The sequence below is a fragment of the Coregonus lavaretus genome (assembly GCF_964263955.1).
Source record: "Coregonus lavaretus genome assembly, contig: HAP1_SCAFFOLD_4402, whole genome shotgun sequence".
Taxonomy (NCBI): domain Eukaryota; kingdom Metazoa; phylum Chordata; class Actinopteri; order Salmoniformes; family Salmonidae; genus Coregonus; species Coregonus lavaretus.
In genome coordinates this window covers 1-26,499 of record NW_028159146.1, presented here as the reverse complement: position 1 = coordinate 26,499, position 26,499 = coordinate 1, and the positions used below count along the sequence as shown (strand labels likewise).

Here is a 26,499-nt window from a genome sequence, read left to right as displayed (position 1 = left end):
ATATGTTCCCTTGCGAAATTTCTCGCCTGCTCATATTAAGCACATGCTCCGCTATAAAACCGAAGCAGCCTACAAAACGGACCGGTGGGAAAGCGCTCGGCCTCCATTCGCTATTCCACTACATACAGATGTTTGGTCTTTCTCCCCTGTTCCTGGGCCACTCTAAATCAAAACTAATTTGACATATTAGTAAAGACAAGATTAAATTGAGAATAGTCTGATGTTCTCACTTGCTGAGAGAACAGCTGTGCAGCCGGAGGCAAGGAACAGACTTTCTCAAATAATCAGTAGCCTGTAATCGCATCATGCAGCCCAGATGGGTTCTGATTTCTAAGACATCCTAAGGTTTGTATCATTCAAAACTAAAGTTGCCAAATAACTCTAAATCGATCGTACAGTTCAGGACCTGTTTCAAATGATCACTTTTACGCTCAACATAGCCACGTCATTAGCACACTCGCTCCATAATGGGAAAAATAACCTTTGCATTTTATTCAGCTAAGTTAAATAATATTCTTCTTACTGTAAAATCATATAAAATAAAACAAAATAATGGCACGGGACTTATAAGCGTATCTTGTCAGCTAAATGAACAAGCCTCCAGCCTACGGCATGGAGCACAGCCAGATAACATACAGTAGGCCAACTCGTATTCTGTTCTTTTGAAATACATTTTCTTCATATCATAATGTTTCTTTAGACCTGACTAAAATAAATAATGGATTTATTGTGATGGTGTATATTACATTGATTTATTAGACTTTAGTTTAAATGTAGATTTTCCAAAGGTCAGCATCAGCGGCTTGTGTGATTGGAGGCCTGGAGATGCTAAAAGTATTTATGTTAATTATCATGAGACCGGCAGTCTTTTGGCATGACAATAACCGGCTTAGGTAGAACTGCATGTGGTCACCTTAGAAACAGACATTTGAAATATCAACATTTAATAGGTTTCATTCAAATGATACAAGGTGACTAACCCCCCCTCCTAACTGGACAACAGGGTTAAAGACACTAACATAGCCTGGGTACCAGTCTGTTTGTGCCATCATGCCACTCCTTGCCTCTCAGTCATGCCAAGGAGTTGACGTGATAGCACAAACCAATCCGAGACCAGGCTAACAACCTCTGTACCTTCAGCTGAACAACAATATCTGGCCTGTAATGGAGATAGATGACAGTTATCAAGAATACACTCTGATATCAACTTCCATCAAACTGTATGATGCCACTGGTTGTACACTAAACTACACAAAACACACACACACACACACACACACACACACACACACACACACACACACACACAGGTAAACCCCACAGAAAGGCACCAGGTATTGCTAATGATGAGGACTGTCTTTCATACAGACAACTCTCTCTCTGGATAGGACCCAGGATACACACTCCCTACCCATTTGGTGTTGCAGCACACACATCAAAGTTAAGAGACAGACCAGTGGTCAAATATAACCTCTACAAAACCAGGAGGAGTGTTTAGAGGAGAGAGACGGTCAGAGAGAACGGTCAGAGAGACGGTCGGAGAGACGGTCGGAGAGACGGTCGGAGAGACGGTCGGAGAGACGGTCGGAGAGATGGTCGGAGAGATGGTCGGAGAGAACGGTCGGAGAGAACGGTCTGAGAGACGTCAGAGAGACGGTCTGAGAGACGTCAGAGAGACGGTCAGAGAGACGGTCAGAGAGACGGTCGGAGAGACGGTCGGAGAGACGGTCGGAGAGACGGTCGGAGAGACGGTCGGAGAGACGGTCGGAGAGATGGTCGGAGAGACGGTCGGAGAGACGGTCGGAGAGAACGGTCGGAGAGAACGGTCGGAGAGAACGGTCGGAGAGACGTCAGAGAGACGGTCAGAGAGACGGTCAGAGAGACGTCAGAGAGACGGTCGGAGAGATGGTCGGAGAGACGGTCGGAGAGACGGTCGGAGAGACGGTCGGAGAGATGGTCGGAGAGACGGTCAGAGAGAACGGTCAGAGAGAACGGTCAGAGAGACGGTCGGAGAGAACGGTCAGAGAGAACGGTCAGAGAGATGGTCAGAGAGACGGTCAGAGAGACGGTCAGAGAGCACAGTCGGAGAGACGGTCGGAGAGAACGGTCAGAGAGCACACTCAGTCTACGGTCCTGTTGACCACACTCACAGCGTGTGTATGTGTGTCCATGGTCATGTGGTTGTGTGTTCAGGAGACGGGCCAAAGTCAAACCCCACAGGAGAGTAGGTGTTTGTGGGAGAGGAGCTTCAGGCTGGTCTATGTTAGTGGAGGGTGAGTATGGACACACAGGGACGGGGATACGTCACTCACACCCTGCCCTACAACCAATGAGCTCACAGCTGCATGGCGTAGTCGGACAAACCTTCTCCTCTGGTCTGGAAGTGGGGGGGTTGTCTTGGTTACTAGCCCATAGTAACGACTGTGTAGCTGTCTTGGTTACCAGCCCAAAGTAAATGCATGGTTGTCATGGTTACCAGAGTGTGTTTGTCGTGGTAACCATCCGATAATAATGGTGGTGTGGCTGGTTGTCATGGTTACCAGCCGATGAGGTTGGCCTTGGCCTTGTCTGTGAGCTTGCGGACACGCCCCTTGGAGGAAGTGCCAAAGGTGAGGGAGGAGTCTTCAACCAGGAGTTGTCTCTGCTCCTCCTCCTCTGAGTCCTCCTCCGTGTAGCACGCCGTCCGTCGTCCCCGGTTACGCGTACGCATCGACCCCGCTGACCCCTCCCCTTCCTGTTCCGCCTCCTCTTCTTCTTCGTCGGTCTCGTCCTGTGGCGATACCTTCACGTGCTGTGATTGGTGCAGAGACTGGGCAGGGGGAGTCATCTCGTCGTTGATTCGCCGGCTGCTCCTCCTCAAAGGGGAAGGGTCAGGGCTTGAAGGGGGAGGGGCTTCCTCTGTCCTGATCAGTCTTGGCCTTCCGCGGCGCTGTGGCGTTCCTGGAAGTCCGACCCCCGACAGCACGGCCGCTCCCTGGGCGGAGGAAGTCCCGCCCTCGTCACCTGTGGATTGGTTGAGCTTGTCCTCGGGGGTGGAGCTTTGCCGGAGGCCCCTCCTCCTCATGGCCTCTAGTTCCTGTTTGGACTTCCTGCCTCTCTTCCTGCCGGGAGGGCGACCCTTGGGGGCGGGGCTAGGACTGGGTTCAGGGGTCACTGCTCTGGGTCTCCGTCCCCTCCGACCTGTAGACCCGCCCACTGTCACCTGACTACTGTGGCCATTCAGGTGGACCGTAGCCTGGGGGGAGGGGTTACGGGGGGAGGCTGGGGAGATGGAGAGAGAGAGAGAGAATGGGAGTTCAATCAACCAATCAGTAGTATGTGTACTCCTCACCTGCAGTGCTGTGTGTTGTAGAGGGTGAGGGGGTGTGTCTGTATGTGTGTGTGGCTGTGTGTGTGTGTGTGTGTGTGTGTGTGTGTGTGTACTCCTCACCTGCAGTGCTGTGTGTGTGTGTCCTGGCGCTGCGTGTTCGTCCGGAGGTCTGTGGTTCCGCCTTCCCGTTGAGGAGGGGGAGGGGCTGTCGGAGGGGGAGGTTCTGTCTCAGGGAGGGGGGGCGCTGTGGGGCTGCAGCTGGCGCTGTGGGTGGGGCCAAGGAATCTGGTCTGGATACCCCCCTCGATGACACACGCCTCTTCCTCTCTGGGCTAAAGGGGGGAGATAGAACGTTAAGACCACAAAGACCAATCACAAGGCTCTAACACTCTGATGCTAGGTCAGGTTAACCAATCACAAGGCTCTAACACTCTGATGCTAGGTCAGGTTAACCAATCACAAGGCTCTAACACTCTGATGCTAGGTCAGGTTAACCAATCACAAGGCTCTAACACTCTGATGCTAGGTCAGGTTAACCAATCACAAGGCTCTAACACTCTGATGCTAGGTCAGGTTAACCAATCACAAGGCTCTAACACTCTGATGCTAGGTCAGGTTAACCAATCACAAGGCTCTAACACTCTGATGCTAGGTCAGGTTAACCAATCACAAGGCTCTAACACTCTGATGCTAGGTCAGGTTAACCAATCACAAGGCTCTAACACTCTGATGCTAGGTCAGGTTAACCAATCACAAGGCTCTAACACTCTGATGCTAGGTCAGGTTAACCAATCACAAGGCTCTAACACTGATGCTAGGTCAGGTTAACCAATCACAAGGCTCTAACACTCTGATGCTAGGTCAGGTTAACCAATCACAAGGCTCTAACAATCTGATGCTAGGTCAGGTTAACCAATCACAAGGCTCTAACACTCTGATGCTAGGTCAGGTTAACCAATCACAAGGCTCTAACACTCTGATGCTAGGTCAGGTTAACCAATCACAAGGCTCTAACACTCTGATGCTAGGTCAGGTTAACCAATCACAAGGCTCTAACACTCTGATGCTAGGTCAGGTTAACCAATCACAAGGCTCTAACACTCTGATGCTAGGTCAGGTTAACCAATCACAAGGCTCTAACACTCTGATGCTAGGTCAGGTTAACCAATCACAAGGCTCTAACACTCTGATGCTAGGTCAGGTTAACCAATCACAAGGCTCTAACACTCTGATTCTAGGTCAGGTTAACCAATCACAAGGCTCTAACACTCTGATGCTAGGTCAGGTTAACCAATCACAAGGCTCTAACACTCTGATGCTAGGTCAGGTTAACCAATCAGGTACCTTGAGGCTGTGCTGCTGGAGGGAGAGTCACTCCTCCTCCTCTTCATAGCTTGTCGTGTCTGTCTGTCAATCTGTCTGTCCGCCACACGTCTGGTCTGTCTGTCCGTCTGTCTGTCTGCTCTATGTCTGGTCTGTCTGTCAATCTGTCTGTCCACCACACGTCTGGTCTGTCTGTCCGTCTGTCTGTCTGCTCTATGTCTGGTCTGTCTGTCCGTCTGTCTGTCTGCTCTATGTCTGGTCTTTGTGTCCGTCTGTCCGTGGACGGCCTTGTAGTCAGCCAGGATGGAGCTGACGTGTTCCTCAAACAACGCAGACAGACGGAGACTCATACTGTAGATCTAAAAAGGAATGGGAGAGAATTAGACGGAGACTCATACTGTAGATCTAGAAAGGAATGGGAGAGAATTAGACGGAGACTCATACTGTAGATCTAGAAAGGAATGGGAGAGAATTAGACGGAGACTCATACTGTAGATCTAAAAAGGAATGGGAGAGAATTAGACGGAGACTCATACTGTAGATCTAGAAAGGAATGGGAGTGAATGAACATGTTATGAACATGAAAAGGATAGTATCAATGTCTTAATCATTAATAGGAGTATATATACATGCTATTATCATTTGCAGGAGTGTTTTAACACGTTACAAACGTGAACAGGAGTGTATTAACGTGTTATAAACATGAATACTAAGTGTATTAACGTGTTATAAATGAATACTAACTGTATTAATGTGTTATAAATATGAATACTAACTGTATTAACGTGTTATAAATATGAATACTAACTGTATTAACGTGTTATAAATATGAATAGTAACTGTATTAACGTGTTATAAATATGAATAGTAAGTGTATTAACGCGTCTCACCCGGGACTTCTTGCTGGGTGTGTAAGCTTTAGAGTTGCTGAAGATGAGCCGTACGTCCTGGCAGAGCTCCAGGGGAGAGGTGTACTTCCCTGCTCTGAGCATGCCCCTGACCGTCCCAAAGTCCATAGGGGTGTCCACGATGTCCAGATAGTCCTGAGGGACAGGTACACAGACAGGTTAGACAGACAAACAGGTTAGAGACAGACATAGAGAGACAGATGTAGATTGTCAGACCAGACAGACAGACAGACAGCTTGAGAGACAGACAGACGGACAGACAGCCAGGTGCGATAACAGTTACATATCGCAATATTATTTTGGATGATATTATATTGATACTTCGACTCAAAGTAAAAAAGTAATATCTACAGTGCATTCGGAAAGTATTCAGACCCCTTGACTTTTTCCACATTGTTACGTTACAGCCTGATTCTAAAATAGATTACATTATTGTTTTTCCTCATCAATCTACACACATTACCCCATAATGACAAAGCAAAAACAGGTTTTTATAAATGTATGCACATTTATTAATAATAAAAAACTTTATTTACATAAGTATTCAGACCCTTTGCTATCAGACTCGAAATTGAGCTCAGGTGCATCCTGTTTCCATTGATCATCCTTGAGCTGTTTCTACAACTTGATTGGAGTCCACCTGTGGTGAATTAGATTGATTGGACATGAATATAAGGTCCCACAGTTGACAGTGCATGTCAGAGCAAAAACCAAGCCATGAGGTCGAAAGGAATTGTCCGTAGAGCTCCGAGACAGGATTGTGTCGAGGCACAGATCTGGGGAAGGGTACCAAAACATTTCTGCAGCATCGAAGGTCCCCAAGAACACAGTGGTCTCCATCATTCTTAAATGGAAGAAGTTTGGAACCACCAAGACTCTTCCTAGAGCTGGCCGCCCGGCCAAACTGAGCAATCGGGGGAGAAGGACCTTGGTCAGGGAGGTGACCAAGAACCCGATGGTCACTCTGACAGAGCTCCAGAGTTTCTCTATGGAGATGGGAGAAACTTCCAGAAGGAAAACCATCTGTGCAGCACTCCACTAATCAGGCCTTTATGGTAGAGTGGCCAGACGGAAGCCACTCCTCAGTAAAAGGCACATGACAGCCTGCTTGGAATTTGCCAAAAGGCACCTAAAGGACTCTCAGACCATGAGAAACAAGATTCTCTGGTCTGATGAAACCAATATTGAACTATTTGGCCTGAATGCCAAGCGTCACGTCTGGAGGAAACCTGGCACCATCCCTACAGTGAAGCATAGTGGTGGCAGCATCATGCTGTGGGGATGTTTTTCAGCGGAGGGGACTGGGAGACTAGTCAGGATCGAGGGAAAGATGAACAGAGCAATGTACAGAGAGATCCTTGATGAAAACCTGCTCCAGAGTGCTCAGGACCTCAGATTGGGGCGAAGGTTCACCTTCCAACAGGACAACGACCCTAAGCACAGAGCCAAGACAACACAGGAGTGGCTTCGGGACAAGTCTCTGAATGTCCTTGAGTGGCCCAGCCAGAGCCCGGACTTGAACCCGATCTAACATCTCTGGAGAGACCTGAAAATAGCTGTGCAGCGACGCTCCCCATCCAACCTGACGGAGCTTGAGAGGATCTGCAGAGAAGAATGGGAGAAACTCCCCAAATACAGGTGAGCCAAGCTTGTAGCGTCATACCCAAGAAGACTCAAGGCTGTAATCGCTACCAAAGATGCTTTAACAAAATACTGAGTAAAGGGTCTGAATACTTATGTAAATGTGATATTTCCATTTTTTATTTTTTATACATTAGCAAAAATGTCTACAAACCTGTTTTTGATTTGTCATTATGGGGTATTGTTTGTAGATTTTAGAATAAGGCTGTAACGTAACAAAATGTGGAAAAAGTGAAAGGGTCTCAATACTTTATGAATGCACTGTATATATTTTTGTTGCTAGGTAGCATTAAGAGCTATTTTCCTAGAGCTCATTCTCCTTCTTAACACTTATTTCCATTCATTTTCTCTCTGTAGGAGACGTAGAGTGAGCAATATGTTTGGAACATCGAATAGCAATATAATCACAGTATCGAAACACAATATATATATATAATCGTGAGAATTGTGAGAATAGCAATACATATCGTATCGCACCTAAGTATGGTGATAATATTGTATGGCCCAGCCCTAGTAGACAGTCAGGTGGCCAGCCCTACTATGGCCCAGCCCTAGTAGACAGTCAGGTGGCCAGCCCTACTATGGCCCAGCCCTAGTAGACAGTCAGGTGGCCAGCCCTACTATGGCCCAGCCCTAGTAGACAGTCAGGTGGCCAGCCCTACTATGGCCCAGCCCTAGTAGACAGTCAGGTGGCCAGCCCTACTATGGCCCAGCCCTAGTAGACAGTCAGGTGGCCAGCCCTACTATGGCCCAGCCCTAGTAGACAGTCAGGTGGCCAGCCCTACTATGGCCCAGCCCTAGTAGACAGTCAGGTGGCCAGCCCTACTATGGCCCAGCCCTAGTAGACAGTCAGGTGGCCAGCCCTACTATGGCCCAGCCCTAGTAGACAGTCAGGTGGCCAGCCCTACTATGGCCCAGCCCTAGTAGACAGTCAGGTGGCCAGCCCTACTATGGCCCAGCCCTAGTAGACAGTCAGGTGGCCAGCCCTACTATGGCCCAGCCCTAGTAGACAGTCAGGTGAGGTGGGAGAGACAGGGAAGAGGCAGATAGACAAGTAGACAGCCGAGTAGAGGTGAGACAGGTATGTAAAGAGGTGAGACAGGTATTTACGGGGTACTGCTCCAGGGTTAGGGGTATGTAAAGAGGAGAGACAGGTATGTAAAGAGGTGAGACAGGTATGTAAAGAGGTGAGACAGGTATGTAAAGAGGAGAGACAGGTATTTCTGGGGTACTGCTCCAGGGTTAGGGTTAGGGTTAGGGGTATGTAAAGAGGTGAGACAGGTATTTACGGGGTACTGCTCCAGGGTTAGGGTTAGGGGTATGTAAAGAGGAGAGACAGGTATTTACGGGGTACTGCTCCAGGGTTAGGGTTAGGGGTATGTAAAGAGGAGAGACAGGTATTTACGGGGTACTGCTCCAGGGTTAGGGTTAGGGGTATGTAAAGAGGAGAGACAGGTATTTACGGGGTACTGCTCCAGGGTTAGGGTTAGGGTTAGGGGTATGTAAAGAGGAGAGACAGGTATTTACGGGGTACTGCTCCAGGGTTAGGGTTAGGGGTATGTAAAGAGGAGAGACAGGTATTTACGGGGTACTGCTCCAGGGTTAGGGTTAGGGGTATGTAAAGAGGAGAGACAGGTATTTACGGGGTACTGCTCCAGGGTTAGGGTTAGGGGTATGTAAAGAGGAGAGACAGGTATTTACGGGGTACTGCTCCAGGGTTAGGGTTAGGGTTAGGGGTATGTAAAGAGGAGAGACAGGTATTTACGGGGTACTGCTCCAGGGTTAGGGTTAGGGTTAGGGGTATGTAAAGAGGAGAGACAGGTATTTACGGGGTACTGCTCCAGGGTTAGGGTTAGGGGTATGTAAAGAGGAGAGACAGGTATTTACGGGGTACTGCTCCAGGGTTAGGGTTAGGGTTAGGGGTATGTAAAGAGGAGAGACAGGTATTTACGGGGTACTGCTCCAGGGTTAGGGTTAGGGGTATGTAAAGAGGTGAGACAGGTATTTACGGGGTACTGCTCCAGGGTTAGGGTTAGGGGTATGTAAAGAGGAGAGACAGGTCTTTACGGGGTACTGCTCCAGGGTTAGGGGTATGTAAAGAGGAGAGACAGGTATTTACGGGGTACTGCTCCAGGGTTAGGGTTAGGGGTATGTAAAGAGGAGAGACAGGTATTTACGGGGTACTGCTCCAGGGTTAGGGTTAGGGGTATGTAAAGAGGAGAGACAGGTATTTACGGGGTACTGCTCCAGGGTTAGGGTTAGGGTTAGGGGTATGTAAAGAGGAGAGACAGGTATTTACGGGGTACTGCTCCAGGGTTAGGGTTAGGGGTATGTAAAGAGGAGAGACAGGTATTTACGGGGTACTGCTCCAGGGTTAGGGTTAGGGGTATGTAAAGAGGAGAGACAGGTATTTACGGGGTACTGCTCCAGGGTTAGGGGTATGTAAAGAGGAGAGACAGGTATTTACGGGGTACTGCTCCAGGGTTAGGGTTAGGGGTATGTAAAGAGGAGAGACAGGTATTTACGGGGTACTGCTCCAGGGTTAGGGTTAGGGGTATGTAAAGAGGAGAGACAGGTATTTACGGGGTACTGCTCCAGGGTTAGGGTTAGGGTTAGGGGTATGTAAAGAGGTGAGACAGGTATTTACGGGGTACTGCTCCAGGGTTAGGGTTAGGGTTAGGGGTATGTAAAGAGGAGAGACAGGTATTTACGGGGTACTGCTCCAGGGATAGGGTTAGGGTTAGGGGTATGTAAAGAGGTGAGACAGGTATTTACGGGGTACTGCTCCAGGGTTAGGGTTAGGGGTATGTAAAGAGGAGAGACAGGTATTTACGGGGTACTGCTCCAGGGTTAGGGTTAGGGGTATGTAAAGAGGAGAGACAGGTATTTACGGGGTACTGCTCCAGGGTTAGGGTTAGGGGTATGTAAAGAGGAGAGACAGGTATTTACGGGGTACTGCTCCAGGGTTAGGGTTAGGGGTATGTAAAGAGGAGAGACAGGTATTTACGGGGTACTGCTCCAGGTCAACAGGTTGTCTGAAGGGTTCTGAGTCTTCACACTGGAAGAGCAGGTCTATCAGCTCCTTGCTGCGCCCCCGCCAGGGCTGGCCTCGCCTTCCTCGTTGCAGCTGCTGCAGACCAACACCGCGACCCTAACACACACGGCAACCATGTATTTATTAGGATCCCCAAGGCAGAGGCTACTCTTCCTGGGGTCCAAACAGGAAACAACACAACAAATAAAATACATAATATACATAAATATACATATCAATACATTTACATTACAATTTAGCCATTCAGCAGATGCTCCCATCCAGAGCGACCCATAGCTAGTGCATTCATCTTAAGATAGCCAGGCGAGACAACCACATATCACAGTCGCATCCCAACCACGTATCACTTACAGTGCATTCGGAAAGAATTCAGACCCTTTAACTTTTTCAATATTTTGTAATGTTACAGCCTTATTCTAAAATTGATTTTAAAAAAAATTTCCCTCATCAATCTACACACAACACCCCATAATGACGAAGCAAAAACAGGTTAAGAACTTTTTGTTAATAAAATAAATACGGAAAGAAAATACGAAAAATTACATTTACATAAGTATTCAGACCCTTTACTCAGTACTTTGTTGAAGCACCTTTGGTAGCGATTACAGCCTCAAGTCTTCTTGGGTATGACGCTACAAGCTTGGCACATGTGTATTTGGGGAGTTTCTCCCATTCTTCTCTGCAGATCCTCTCAAGCTCTGTCAGGTTGGATGGGGAGCGTCGCTGCACAGCTATTCTCAGATCTCTCCAGAGATGTTCGATCTGGTTCAAGTCCGGGCTCTGGCTGGGCGACTCAAGGACATTCAGAGACTTGTCCCGAAGCCACTCCTGCGTTGTCTTGGCTGTGTGCTTAGGGTCGTTGTCCTGTTGGAAGGGGAACCTTCGCCCCAGTCTGAGGTCCTGAGTGCTCTGGAGCAGGTTTTCATCAAGGATCATCATGCCACCACCATGCTTCACCGTAGGGATGGTGCCAGTTTCCTCCTGACGTGACACTTCGCATTCAGGCCAAATAGTTCAATCTTGGTTTCATCAGACTACCACTACCATAAAGGCCTGATTGGTGGAGCACTGAAGAAAAGGTTGTCCTTCTGGAAGGTTCTCCCATCTCCACAATGGAACTCTGGAGCTCATTCAGAGTGACCATCGGATTCTGGGTCACCTCCCTGACCAAGGCCCTTCTCCCCCGATTGCTCAGTTTAGCCGGGCGGCCAGCTCTAGGAAGAGTCTTGGTGGTTCCAAACTTCTTCAGTTTAACAATGACGGAGGCCACACTGTTCTTGAGGACCTTCAATGCTACAGAAATGATTTGGTACCCTTCCCCAGATCTGTGCCTCGACACAATCCTGTCTCAGAGCTCTATGGACAATTCCTTGGACCGCATGGCTTGGTTTTTGCTCTGACATGCACTATCAACTGTGGGACCTTATATACAGTTGAAGTTGTGAGTTTACACTACCGGTCAAAAGTTTGGACACACCTACTCATTCATGGGTTTTTCTTTATTTTTACTATTTTCTACATTGTAGAATAATAGTGAAGACATCAAAACTATGAAATAACATACACTACGAGTTGCCTTCCACAAGCTTCCCACAATAAGTTGGGTGAATTTTGGCCTTTCCTCCTGACAGAGCTGGTGTAACTGAGTCAGGTTTGTAGGCCTCCTTGCTCACACACACCTTTTCAGTTCTGCCCACAAATGTTCTATGGGATTGAGGTCAGGGCTTTGTGAAGGCCACTCCAATACCTTGACTTTGTTGTCCTTAAGCCATTTTGCCACAACTTTGGAAGTATGCTTGGGGTCATTGTCCATTTGGAAAACCCATTTGTGACCAAGCTTTAACTTCCTGACTGATGTCTTGAGATGTTGCTTCAATATATCCACATAATTTTCCTTCCTCATGCCATCTATTTGTGAAGTGCACCAGTCTCTCCTGCAGCAAAGCACCCCCACAGCATGATGCTGCCACCCCAGTGCTTCATGGTTGGGAAGGTGTTCTTCGGCTTGCAAGCGTCCCCCTTTTTTCTCCAAACATAACGATGGTCATTATGGCCAAACAGTTCTATATTTGTTCCATCAGACAAGAGGACATTTCTCCAAAAAGTACGATCTTTGTCCCCATGGGCTTTTTTATGGCGGTTTTGGAGCAGTGGCTTCTTCCTTGCTGAGCGGCCTTTCAGGTTATGTCGATATAGGACTCGTTTTACTGTGGATATAGATACTTTTGTACCCGTTTCCTCCAGCATCTTCACAAGGTCATTTGCTGTTGTTCTGGGATTGATTTGCACTTTTCACAACAAAATACGTTCATCTCTATGAGACAGAACAAGTCTCCTTCCTGAGCGGTATGATGGCTGTGTGGTCCCATGGTGTTTATACTTGCGTACTATTGTTTGTACAGATGAACGTGGTACCTTCAGGTGTTTGGAAATTGCTCCCAAGGATGAACCAGACTTGTGGAGGTCTACCATTTCTTTTCTGAGGTCTTGGCTGATTTCTTTTCATTTTCCCATGATGTCAAGCAAAAAGGCACTGAGTTTGAAGGTAGGCCTTGAAATACATCCACAGGTACACCTCCAATTGACTCAAATTATGTCCATTAGCCTATCAGAAGCTTCTAAAGCCATGACATCATTTTCTGGAATTTTCCAAGCTGTTTAAAGGCACAGTCAACTTAGTGTATGTAAACTTCTGACCCACTGGAATTGTGATACAGTGAATTATAAGTGAAATAATCTGTCTGTAAACAGTTGTTGGAAAAATTACTTGTGTCATGCATAAAGTAGATGTCCTAACCGACTTGCCAAAACTATAGTTTGTTAACAATAAATTTGTGGAGTGGTTGAAAAACGAGTTTTAATGACTCCAACCTAAGTGTATGTAAACTTCCGACTTCAACTGTAGACAGGTGTGTGCCTTTCCAAATCATGTCCAATCAATTTAATTTACCACAGGTGGACTCAAGGATGATCAATGGAAACAGGATGCACCCGAGTTAAATTTTGAGTCTCATAGCAAAGGGTCTGAATACTTATGTAAATAAGGTATTTCTGTTTTGTATTTTTAATAAATGTTGTCATTATGGGGTATTGTGTGTAGATTGATGAGGAAAAACATTTATTGAATCAATTTTAAAATAAGCGTGTAATGTAACAAAATGTGGAAAAAGTCAAGGGGTCTGAATACTTTCTGAAGGCACTGTACATAATACAATACATAATACAATGAAAAATACAATACAAAATGCATAAAAATGTCTGTCTCTTCACAGTCCCTGTTGTGCCATAAGGTGTTATTTTATCTGTTTGTTGAATCTGGTTTTATTGCTAGCTTGAATTACCTTGGGTCTCAGAGAGTTCCATATAGTCATGGCTCTATTTAATACTGGTGTTTCCTAGCCTCTATTCTGGACCTGGGGACTGTGAAGAGACCTCTAGCTGCATGTCTCCTGTGGTACCGATGAGTGTCCAAACTGCATGCCAACTTCTTGAAAATACAGTTTGGTACCTTCAACACAACACCTTGCACAAAGACCAATAGTGATGCAGTCAATCTTTCCTCAACTTTGAGCCAGGAGAGACTGACATGCATGTTACTGACATTCACACTCCATGTACATCTACTGTAAGTGGAATACGTGCTGCTCTGTTTTGGACCAACTGCAATTTGTCTATGTCCTTCTTTGGCACACATGACCACACAGCTGGGCAGTAGTCCAGGTGCGACAAACTAGGGCCTGTAGGAACTGTCTGGTTGACTGAGATATCAAGAAACCAGAGCAACGCCTTATCATGGACAGACCTCTTCCCATTTTAGTAACCATTGAGTCTATATGTTTTGACCATGATAGCTTGCTATCTAGCGTGAAGCAGTTTAGTCTCTTCAACTTGCTCAATAGCCAAATTATTCAATAATAGATCCAGATGATGTTTAGGGTTGACTTGAGTGATTTGACCCAAAAATTATGCTTTTAGATTGAGATATTTTACACCAGCCTATTTCTAGTTATCTATTCTAAAACTGACTGGAGCTCTATGTTAAGGGTGTCAGTTATTTATTTTACTGTAGCAGCCGAAGTGTATGCTGTTGAGTCGTCAGCGTACATGGACACACAGGCTTTATTCAAGTTCAGTGGAAGGTCATTAGTAAACACAGAAAACAAAAATGGTCCAAGCCGGCTGCCCTGTGGTACACCTCACTCAACCGAATTTGAAATAGAGAGGCTTCCATTAAAGAAAACCTTCTGTGTTATATTGGATGGGAAACTGTTTATCCATGACAAGGCAGAGGATGTTAATCCATAACAGTGTTTTCAGCAATATGTTATGATCTGGGCTGTAAAGATGGCAGCCATGAGGCTTGCCATGATACACGCTCTGATTCTATGTCTCTGACTTTTTGTCTGTGTTATTCATACGGAGGTCTACATGTTTACACAAATATAGTAGTTTGGAACTTCTAAACATCAGGGAGAAATCGTATGGAGTTTTCAATCCACAACATCTTTCTTTACCTGTGGAATTACTAACTAACAACATACCTGGGCAGTCACTGCCTACAGGTGTGTATACACCCGGCCATGGAAGGCGAGCCGGCATACTCTCCAGATTCAGGAGACGGCCCTACCGACCCCCTCTGCCTGCCTTGCTACTATCGAACGTCCGATCACTCAGGAATAAAATGGATGAACTCCTGCTTTTGATCCGAACTAAGAGAGAGTACAGGGAATGCTCCGCCTGACTGAGACGTTGCTGGACCATCTGTTCCGGACTCGGCCGTATCCACCCCAGATTTTCCCATCCACTGAGCCGACAGGTCAGTCAATTTGTCTCTAAAATCAAGAGGTGGTGGTATCTGCTTCATGATTAATCAGCACTTGTATCCCAACTCCACAGTAGTACATCAATCATGCTGCCCTGGCCTTGAATTCCTAACTATAATTTGTAGGCCATTCTATCTGTCAAGGTAAACAATCTGCCATCTCACCCTCAGTACTGGACCTCCAGGGCTGTGTGCTGTTCCCCTGCTCTTCTCCCTCTTCACCAACCAGTTTACATCTCAGGAGACCTAAGTTAAGGTCTTTAAATATGCTGATGATACCACCATCGTCGGCCTCATTACAGACAACTACGAAACACAGTATCGCAGTGAAGTGGCTCGGGGCGGTGACGTGGTGTAAGGACAACGACCTCATGCTCAACGCCTCAAAAACCACGGAGATAGCAATAGACTACAGGAGAAGAAAGAACCTCAAGGCCCCCGTCATAATCACTGACCAACCACTAACCCTGACAGATTCGTTCAAATTCCTCTGCACCTACATCAGCGACTCACTGAAATAGGATATCAACTCCAACCACATCGTCAAGGCCCAGCAGAGACTTTCTAAGACAACTGAAAAAGTACAGGGTCAAACAACCGCTGCTGGTTCAGCTTTACACAGCCATCATACAGAGCATTCTGACATCATCCATTACAGTTTGGTATGGGAACATGGACAGCCACACTAAGAAGAGACTTGAGAGGGTTGTGTTGAAAGCTTCAAAGATCACTGGCTTGGACCTTCTCGCTGTACACCAAGCGCACCTCCAAAAGTGCGGAAAATATCATCAACGACCCCTCCCTTCCAGCCTATCATCAACGACCCCTCCCTTCCAGCCAAGTACCTTTTTCCGTCCATACCCTCTGGTGGGCGCTACATGTCATTGCTATGACATGTTATGACATGGTTATGAGACTGGGTGTCAATTAAAGTGTTACCTCTAAATTAGCTAATCTAGTCAACAACAACGTTATTGAAGCGGTTGGCAATATCAAAGGGTTTTGTTATGAACGAGCCATCAGCCTCGATGAAGGATGGAGCGGAGTTTGCTTTTCATTATTTGTATCATTTATCTTTGTTTCATAGTAGTTTCTTCTTCTTTTTGTTCAGTTTAGTTACGTGATTTCTCAATTTACTGTATTGTTTGCCAATCTGTTGTGTTGCCAAACTCACTTCCCTTAGCCTCAACCCTCTCAGCCATACAGTTTTTCATTGAATAATCTATCCATGGGGATTTGGCCGTTTTAAAAGTCAGTTTCTTTATGGGCGCATGCCTGTCAGTAACCGGAAGAAGCAATTTCATAAATTCTTCAAGTGCAGGATGTTCCTCATCACTACATCAGACCAACAAATATGTTTCACATCTTCAACATAGGAATCCTTGCAAAACCTTTTGTATGACCTCTTATACACAATTATAGGTCCAGTCTTTGGTTGTCCTAGATATGGCTACTATATTATGATCACCACACCCGATTGATTTGGGGCATTAGTAAAGATGTGATCAATACATGTTGATGATTTCATTCATGTGCTGTTTGTAACTACGCTGGTAGGTTGACTGATAACCTGAACCAGGTTGCAGGCACTGGTTACAGTTTGAAGCTTTTTCTTGAGTGGGCAGCTTGAATAAATATTTAAATCACCCAGAAAATATACCTCTCTGTTGATATCACATACATTATCAATCATTTCACACGTGTTATCCAGATACTGACTGTTACACTTGGTGGTCTATAGCAGTTTCCCACCAGAATGGGCTTTAGGTGAGGCAGATGAACCTGTAGCCATATTACTTCAACAGTATTTAACATGAGATCCTCTCTAATCTTTACAGGAATGTGGTTCTGAATTTAAACAGCAACACCTCCACCAATGGCATTTCTGTCTTTTCTGTAAATGTTATAATCTTGTATTGCTACCACTGTATCATCAATGGTATTATCTAAGTGAGTTTCTGAGATATAAATATATATACTATATCAATGTTTTCAGTTGCTAGCAAGTTATCGATTTTATTAACCTTGTTTCTAAGGCTACATATGTTAATGTGGGCTATTGTAAGCGCTTTTCTGGGATTCTTGATTGTTTTTATTGCTTTACTGGGAGGCTTATCATCCCTCAGTGCTAACAGTATAACTCAGGTTCAGGTTATCAGAGCCTCAGTACTAACAGTATAACTCAGGTTCAGGTTATCATCCCTCAGTGCTAACAGTATAACTCAGGTTCAGGTTATCATCCCTCAGTGCTAACAGTATAACTCAGGTTCAGGTTATCATCCCTCAGTGCTAACAGTATAACTCAGGTTCAGGTTATCAGAGCCTCAGTACTAACAGTATAACTCAGGTTCAGGTTATCAGAGCTTCAGTGCTAACAGTATAACTCAGGATCAGGTTATCATCCCTCAGTGCTAACAGTATAACTCAGGATCAGGTTATCAGAGCTTCAGTGCTAACAGTATAACTCAGGTTCAGGTTATCAGAGCCTCAGTACTAACAGTATAACTCAGGTTCAGGTTATCATCCCTCAGTGCTAACAGTATAACTCAGGTTCAGGTTATCATCCCTCAGTGCTAACAGTATAACTCAGGTTCAGGTTATCATCCCTCAGTGCTAACAGTATAACTCAGGTTCAGGTTATCAGAGCCTCAGTACTAACAGTATAACTCAGGTTCAGGTTATCAGAGCTTCAGTGCTAACAGTATAACTCAGGATCAGGTTATCATCCCTCAGTGCTAACAGTATAACTCAGGTTCAGGTTATCATCCCTCAGTGCTAACAGTATAACTCAGGTTCAGGTTATCAGAGCCTCAGTGCTAACAGTATAACTCAGGATCAGGTTATCATCCCTCAGTGCTAACAGTATAACTCAGGTTCAGGTTATCATCCCTCAGTACTAACAGTATAACTCAGGTTCAGGTTATCATCCCTCAGTGCTAACAGTATAACTCAGGTTCAGGTTATCAGAGCCTCAGTGCTAACAGTATAACTCAGGTTCAGGTTATCATCCCTCAGTACTAACAGTATAACTCAGGTTCAGGTTATCAGAGCTTCAGTGCTAACAGTATAACTCAGGTTCAGGTTATCATCCCTCAGTGCTAACAGTATAACTCAGGTTCAGGTTATCAGAGCTTCAGTGCTAACAGTATAACTCAGGTTCAGGTTATCAGAGCTTCAGTGCTAACAGTATAACTCAGGTTCAGGTTATCAGAGCTTCAGTGCTAACAGTATAACTCAGGTTCAGGTTATCAGAGCTTCAGTACTAACAGTATAACTCAGGTTCAGGTTATCATCCCTCAGTGCTAACAGTATAACTCAGGTTCAGGTTATCATCCCTCAGTGCTAACAGTATAACTCAGGTTCAGGTTATCATCCCTCAGTGCTAACAGTATAACTCAGGTTCAGGTTATCAGAGCTTCAGTGCTAACAGTATAACTCAGGTTCAGGTTATCATCCCTCAGTGCTAACAGTATAACTCAGGATCAGGTTATCATCCCTCAGTGCTAACAGTATAACTCAGGTTCAGGTTATCATCCCTCAGTGCTAACAGTATAACTCAGGTTCAGGTTATCAGAGCTTCAGTGCTAACAGTATAACTCAGGTTCAGGTTATCATCCCTCAGTGCTAACAGTATAACTCAGGTTCAGGTTATCATCCCTCAGTGCTAACAGTATAACTCAGGTTCAGGTTATCATCCCTCAGTGCTAACAGTATAACTCAGGTTCAGGTTATCAGAGCTTCAGTACTAACAGTATAACTCAGGTTCAGGTTATCATCCCTCAGTGCTAACAGTATAACTCAGGTTCAGGTTATCAGAGCCTCAGTACTAACAGTATAACTCAGGTTCAGGTTATCATCCCTCAGTGCTAACAGTATAACTCAGGTTCAGGTTATCATCCCTCAGTGCTAACAGTATAACTCAGGATCAGGTTATCAGAGCCTCAGTGCTAACAGTATAACTCAGGTTCAGGTTATCAGAGCCTCAGTACTAACAGTATAACTCAGGTTCAGGTTATCAGAGCCTCAGTGCTAACAGTATAACTCAGGATCAGGTTATCATCCCTCAGTGCTAACAGTATAACTCAGGATCAGGTTATCAGAGCTTCAGTGCTAACAGTATAACTCAGGTTCAGGTTATCAGAGCTTCAGTGCTAACAGTATAACTCAGGATCAGGTTATCAGAGCTTCAGTGCTAACAGTATAACTCAGGTTCAGGTTATCATCCCTCAGTGCTAACAGTATAACTCAGGTTCAGGTTATCAGAGCTTCAGTGCTAACAGTATAACTCAGGTTCAGGTTATCATCCCTCAGTGCTAACAGTATAACTCAGGTTCAGGTTATCAGAGCTTCAGTGCTAACAGTATAACTCAGGTTCAGGTTATCATCCCTCAGTGCTAACAGTATAACTCAGGTTCAGGTTATCATCCCTCAGTGCTAACAGTATAACTCAGGTTCAGGTTATCATCCCTCAGTGCTAACAGTATAACTCAGGTTCAGGTTATCATCCCTTAGTGCTAACAGTATAACTCAGGTTCAGGTTATCATCCCTCAGTGCTAACAGTATAACTCAGGTTCAGGTTATCATCCCTCAGTGCTAACAGTATAACTCAGGTTCAGGTTATCAGAGCTTCAGTGCTAACAGTATAACTCAGGTTCAGGTTATCATCCCTCAGTGCTAACAGTATAACTCAGGTTCAGGTTATCAGAGCTTCAGTGCTAACAGTATAACTCAGGTTCAGGTTATCAGAGCTTCAGTGCTAACAGTATAACTCAGGATCAGGTTATCATCCCTCAGTGCTAACAGTATAACTCAGGATCAGGTTATCATCCCTCAGTGCTAACAGTATAACTCAGGTTCAGGTTAACATCCCTCAGAGCTAACAGTATAACTCAGGTTCAGGTTATCAGAGCCTCAGTACTAACAGTATAACTCAGGTTCAGGTTATCAGAGCTTCAGTGCTAACAGTATAACTCAGGTTCAGGTTATCAGAGCTTCAGTGCTAACAGTATAACTCAGGTTCAGGTTATCATCCCTCAGTGCTAACAGTATAACTCTGGTTCAGGTTATCAGAGCTTCAGTGCTAACAGTATAACTCAGGTTCAGGTTATCATCCCTCAGTGCTAACAGTATAACTCAGGTTCAGGTTATCAGAGCCTCAGTGCTAACAGTATAACTCAGGTTCAGGTTATCAGAGCTTCAGTGCTAACAGTATAACTCAGGTTCAGGTTATCATCCCTCAGTGCTAACAGTATAACTCAGGTTCAGGTTATCATCCCTCAGTGCTAACAGTATAACTCAGGTTCAGGTTATCATCCCTCAGTGCTAACAGTATAACTCAGGTTCAGGTTATCATCCCTCAGTGCTAACAGTATAACTCAGGTTCAGGTTATCAGAGCTTCAGTGCTAACAGTATAACTCAGGTTCAGGTTATCATCCCTCAGTGCTAACAGTATAACTCATGTTCAGGTTATCAGAGCTTCAGTGCTAACAGTATAACTCAGGTTCAGGTTATCAGAGCTTCAGTGCTAACAGTATAACTCAGGTTCAGGTTATCATCCCTCTGTGCTAACAGTATAACTCAGGATCAGGTTATCATCCCTCAGTGCTAACAGTATAACTCAGGTTCAGGTTAACATCCCTCAGAGCTAACAGTATAACTCAGGTTCAGGTTATCAGAGCCTCAGTACTAACAGTATAACTCAGGTTCAGGTTATCAGAGCTTCAGTGCTAACAGTATAACTCAGGATCAGGTTATCAGAGCCTCAGTGCTAACAGTATAACTCAGGTTCAGGTTATCAGAGCCTCAGTACTAACAGTATAACTCAGGTTCAGGTTATCAGAGCCTCAGTGCTAACAGTATAACTCAGGATCAGGTTATCATCCCTCAGTGCTAACAGTATAACTCAGGTTCAGGTTATCAGAGCCTCAGTACTAACAGTATAACTCAGGTTCAGGTTATCAGAGCCTCAGTGCTAACAGTATAACTCAGGATCAGGTTATCATCCCTCAGTGCTAACAGTATAACTCAGGTTCAGGTTATCATCCCTCAGTGCTAACAGTATAACTCAGGTTCAGGTTATCATCCCTCAGTGCTAACAGTATAACTCAGGTTCAGGTTATCATCCCTCAGTGCTAACAGTATAACTCAGGTTCAGGTTATCAGAGCTTCAGTGCTAACAGTATAACTCAGGTTCAGGTTATCATCCCTCAGTGCTAACAGTATAACTCAGGATCAGGTTATCATCCCTCAGTGCTAACAGTATAACTCAGGTTCAGGTTATCATCCCTCAGTGCTAACAGTATAACTCAGGTTCAGGTTATCAGAGCTTCAGTGCTAACAGTATAACTCAGGTTCAGGTTATCATCCCTCAGTGCTAACAGTATAACTCAGGTTCAGGTTATCATCCCTCAGTGCTAACAGTATAACTCAGGTTCAGGTTATCATCCCTCAGTGCTAACAGTATAACTCAGGTTCAGGTTATCAGAGCTTCAGTACTAACAGTATAACTCAGGTTCAGGTTATCATCCCTCAGTGCTAACAGTATAACTCAGGTTCAGGTTATCAGAGCCTCAGTACTAACAGTATAACTCAGGTTCAGGTTATCATCCCTCAGTGCTAACAGTATAACTCAGGTTCAGGTTATCATCCCTCAGTGCTAACAGTATAACTCAGGATCAGGTTATCAGAGCCTCAGTGCTAACAGTATAACTCAGGTTCAGGTTATCAGAGCCTCAGTACTAACAGTATAACTCAGGTTCAGGTTATCAGAGCCTCAGTGCTAACAGTATAACTCAGGATCAGGTTATCATCCCTCAGTGCTAACAGTATAACTCAGGATCAGGTTATCAGAGCTTCAGTGCTAACAGTATAACTCAGGTTCAGGTTATCAGAGCTTCAGTGCTAACAGTATAACTCAGGATCAGGTTATCAGAGCTTCAGTGCTAACAGTATAACTCAGGTTCAGGTTATCATCCCTCAGTGCTAACAGTATAACTCAGGTTCAGGTTATCAGAGCCTCAGTACTAACAGTATAACTCAGGTTCAGGTTATCATCCCTCAGTGCTAACAGTATAACTCAGGTTCAGGTTATCATCCCTCAGTGCTAACAGTATAACTCAGGATCAGGTTATCAGAGCCTCAGTGCTAACAGTATAACTCAGGTTCAGGTTATCATCCCTCAGTGCTAACAGTATAACTCAGGATCAGGTTATCATCCCTCAGTGCTAACAGTATAACTCAGGTTCAGGTTATCATCCCTCAGTGCTAACAGTATAACTCAGGTTCAGGTTATCAGAGCTTCAGTGCTAACAGTATAACTCAGGTTCAGGTTATCATCCCTCAGTGCTAACAGTATAACTCAGGTTCAGGTTATCATCCCTCAGTGCTAACAGTATAACTCAGGTTCAGGTTATCATCCCTCAGTGCTAACAGTATAACTCAGGTTCAGGTTATCAGAGCTTCAGTACTAACAGTATAACTCAGGTTCAGGTTATCATCCCTCAGTGCTAACAGTATAACTCAGGTTCAGGTTATCAGAGCCTCAGTACTAACAGTATAACTCAGGTTCAGGTTATCATCCCTCAGTGCTAACAGTATAACTCAGGTTCAGGTTATCATCCCTCAGTGCTAACAGTATAACTCAGGATCAGGTTATCAGAGCCTCAGTGCTAACAGTATAACTCAGGTTCAGGTTATCAGAGCCTCAGTACTAACAGTATAACTCAGGTTCAGGTTATCAGAGCCTCAGTGCTAACAGTATAACTCAGGATCAGGTTATCATCCCTCAGTGCTAACAGTATAACTCAGGTTCAGGTTATCAGAGCCTCAGTACTAACAGTATAACTCAGGTTCAGGTTATCAGAGCCTCAGTGCTAACAGTATAACTCAGGATCAGGTTATCATCCCTCAGTGCTAACAGTATAACTCAGGTTCAGGTTATCATCCCTCAGTGCTAACAGTATAACTCAGGTTCAGGTTATCAGAGCTTCAGTGCTAACAGTATAACTCAGGTTCAGGTTATCATCCCTCAGTGCTAACAGTATAACTCAGGATCAGGTTATCAGAGCCTCAGTGCTAACAGTATAACTCAGGTTCAGGTTATCATCCCTCAGTGCTAACAGTATAACTCAGGATCAGGTTATCATCCCTCAGTGCTAACAGTATAACTCAGGTTCAGGTTATCATCCCTCAGTGCTAACAGTATAACTCAGGTTCAGGTTATCAGAGCTTCAGTGCTAACAGTATAACTCAGGTTCAGGTTATCATCCCTCAGTGCTAACAGTATAACTCAGGTTCAGGTTATCATCCCTCAGTGCTAACAGTATAACTCAGGTTCAGGTTATCATCCCTCAGTGCTAACAGTATAACTCAGGTTCAGGTTATCAGAGCTTCAGTACTAACAGTATAACTCAGGTTCAGGTTATCATCCCTCAGTGCTAACAGTATAACTCAGGTTCAGGTTATCAGAGCCTCAGTACTAACAGTATAACTCAGGTTCAGGTTATCATCCCTCAGTGCTAACAGTATAACTCAGGTTCAGGTTATCATCCCTCAGTGCTAACAGTATAACTCAGGATCAGGTTATCAGAGCCTCAGTGCTAACAGTATAACTCAGGTTCAGGTTATCAGAGCCTCAGTACTAACAGTATAACTCAGGTTCAGGTTATCAGAGCCTCAGTGCTAACAGTATAACTCAGGATCAGGTTATCATCCCTCAGTGCTAACAGTATAACTCAGGTTCAGGTTATCAGAGCCTCAGTACTAACAGTATAACTCAGGTTCAGGTTATCAGAGCCTCAGTGCTAACAGTATAACTCAGGATCAGGTTATCATCCCTCAGTGCTAACAGTATAACTCAGGTTCAGGTTATCATCCCTCAGTGCTAACAGTATAACTCAGGTTCAGGTTATCATCCCTCAGTGCTAACAGTATAACTCAGGTTCAGGTTATCATCCCTCAGTGCTAACAGTATAACTCAGGTTCAGGTTATCAGAGCCTCAGTGCTAACAGTATAACTCAGGTTCAGGTTATCATCCCTCAGTGCTAACAGTATAACTCAGGTTCAGGTTATCATCCCTCAGTGCTAACAGTATAACTCAGGTTCAGGTTATCATCCCTCAGTGCTAACAGTATAACTCAGGATCAGGTTATCATCCCTCAGTGCTAACAGTATAACTCAGGTTCAGGTTATCAGAGCTTCAGTGCTAACAGTATAACTCAGGTTCAGGTTATCATCCCTCAGTGCTAACAGTATAACTCAGGTTCAGGTTATCATCCCTCAGTGCTAACAGTATAACTCAGGTTCAGGTTATCATCCCTCAGTGCTAACAGTATAACTCAGGATCAGGTTATCAGAGCTTCAGTGCTAACAGTATAACTCAGGTTCAGGTTATCAGAGCCTCAGTGCTAACAGTATAACTCAGGTTCAGGTTATCATCCCTCAGTGCTAACAGTATAACTCAGGTTCAGGTTATCATCCCTCAGTGCTAACAGTATAACTCAGGTTCAGGTTATCATCCCTCAGTGCTAACAGTATAACTCAGGTTCAGGTTATCAGAGCCTCAGTACTAACAGTATAACTCAGGTTCAGGTTATCATCCTCAGTGCTAACAGTATAACTCAGGTTCAGGTTATCAGAGCCTCAGTGCTAACAGTATAACTCAGGTTCAGGTTATCAGAGCTTCAGTGCTAACAGTATAACTCAGGATCAGGTTATCATCCCTCAGTGCTAACAGTATAACTCAGGTTCAGGTTATCATCCCTCAGTGCTAACAGTATAACTCAGGTTCAGGTTATCATCCCTCAGTGCTAACAGTATAACTCAGGTTCAGGTTATCATCCCTCAGTGCTAACAGTATAACTCAGGTTCAGGTTATCAGAGCCTCAGTGCTAACAGTATAACTCAGGTTCAGGTTATCAGAGCCTTCAGTGCTAACAGTATAACTCAGGTTCAGGTTATCAGAGCCTCAGTGCTAACAGTATAACTCAGGTTCAGGTTATCAGCCCTCAGTGCTAACAGTATAACTCAGGTTCAGGTTATCATCCCTCAGTGCTAACAGTATAACTCAGGTTCAGGTTATCATCCCTCAGTGCTAACAGTATAACTCAGGTTCAGGTTATCATCCCTCAGTGCTAACAGTATAACTCAGGTTCAGGTTATCAATCCCTCAGTGCTACCAGTATAACTCAGGTTCAGGTTATCATCCCTCAGTGCTAACAGTATAACTCAGGTTCAGGTTATCAGAGCCTCAGTGCTAACAGTATAACTCAGGTTCAGGTTATCAGAGCTCAGTGCTAACAGTATAACTCAGGTTCAGGTTATCATCCCTCAGTGCTAACAGTATAACTCAGGTTCAGGTTATCATCCCTCAGTGCTAACAGTATAACTCAGGTTCAGGTTATCATCCCTCAGTGCTAACAGTATAACTCAGGTTCAGGTTATCAGCCCTCAGTGCTAACAGTATAACTCAGGTTCAGGTTATCATCCTCAGTGCTAACAGTATAACTCAGGTTCAGGTTATCATCCCTCAGTGCTAACAGTATAACTCAGGTTCAGGTTATCATCCTCAGTGCTAACAGTATAACTCAGGTTCAGGTTATCATCCTCAGTGCTAACAGTATAACTCAGGTTCAGGTTATCAGAGCTCAGTGCTAACAGTATAACTCAGGTTCAGGTTATCAATCATCCCTCAGTGCTAACAGTATAACTCAGGTTCAGGTTATCATCCCTCAGTGCTAACAGTATAACTCAGGTTCAGGTTATCAGCCCTCAGTGCTAACAGTATAACTCAGGTTCAGGTTATCATCCCTCAGTGCTAACAGTATAACTCAGGTTCAGGTTATCATCCCTCAGTGCTAACAGTATAACTCAGGTTCAGGTTATCAGCCCTCAGTGCTAACAGTATAACTCAGGTTCAGGTTATCAGAGCCTTCAGTGCTAACAGTATAACTCAGGTTCAGGTTATCAGAGCCTTCAGTGCTAACAGTATAACTCAGGTTCAGGTTATCAGAGCTTCAGTGCTAACAGTATAACTCAGGTTCAGGTTATCAGAGCTTCAGTGCTAACAGTATAACTCAGGTTCAGGTTATCAGAGCTTCAGTGCTAACAGTATAACTCAGGTTCAGGTTATCAGAGCTTCAGTGCTAACAGTATAACTCAGGTTCAGGTTATCAGAGCTTCAGTGCTAACAGTATAACTCAGGTTCAGGTTATCAGAGCTTCAGTGCTAACAGTATAACTCAGGTTCAGGTTATCAGAGCTTCAGTGCTAACAGTATAACTCAGGATCAGGTTATCAGAGGTGTGTTGAGGTGTGTTACCTTTCTGTTCCGTGTGGACGTTCCAGGAGCATCAGCATCTTCATCCTCGTCTTCATCATCCTACATCACCATGGAAACACAACATCAACATACAGGATACTCTTTCTGTTAGTCTTTACAC

General features: G+C 44.8%; 1 protein-coding gene across 1 annotated transcript; it reads right to left on the bottom strand.

The window, feature by feature from the left end:
- Positions 1 to 625: 625 nt before the first annotated feature.
- LOC311123247 (uncharacterized protein) lies at positions 626 to 26,438 on the bottom strand (the record flags this gene model as incomplete). The annotated part of the gene is made up of 6 exons (XM_084197504.1): positions 626 to 3,261; positions 3,431 to 3,642; positions 4,655 to 4,992; positions 5,524 to 5,676; positions 10,190 to 10,333; positions 26,379 to 26,438. Coding segments are annotated over 6 exons (1,632 nt in total), but the record flags the coding sequence as incomplete, so codon positions are not given.
- Between the last annotated feature and the right edge of the window lie 61 nt (positions 26,439 to 26,499).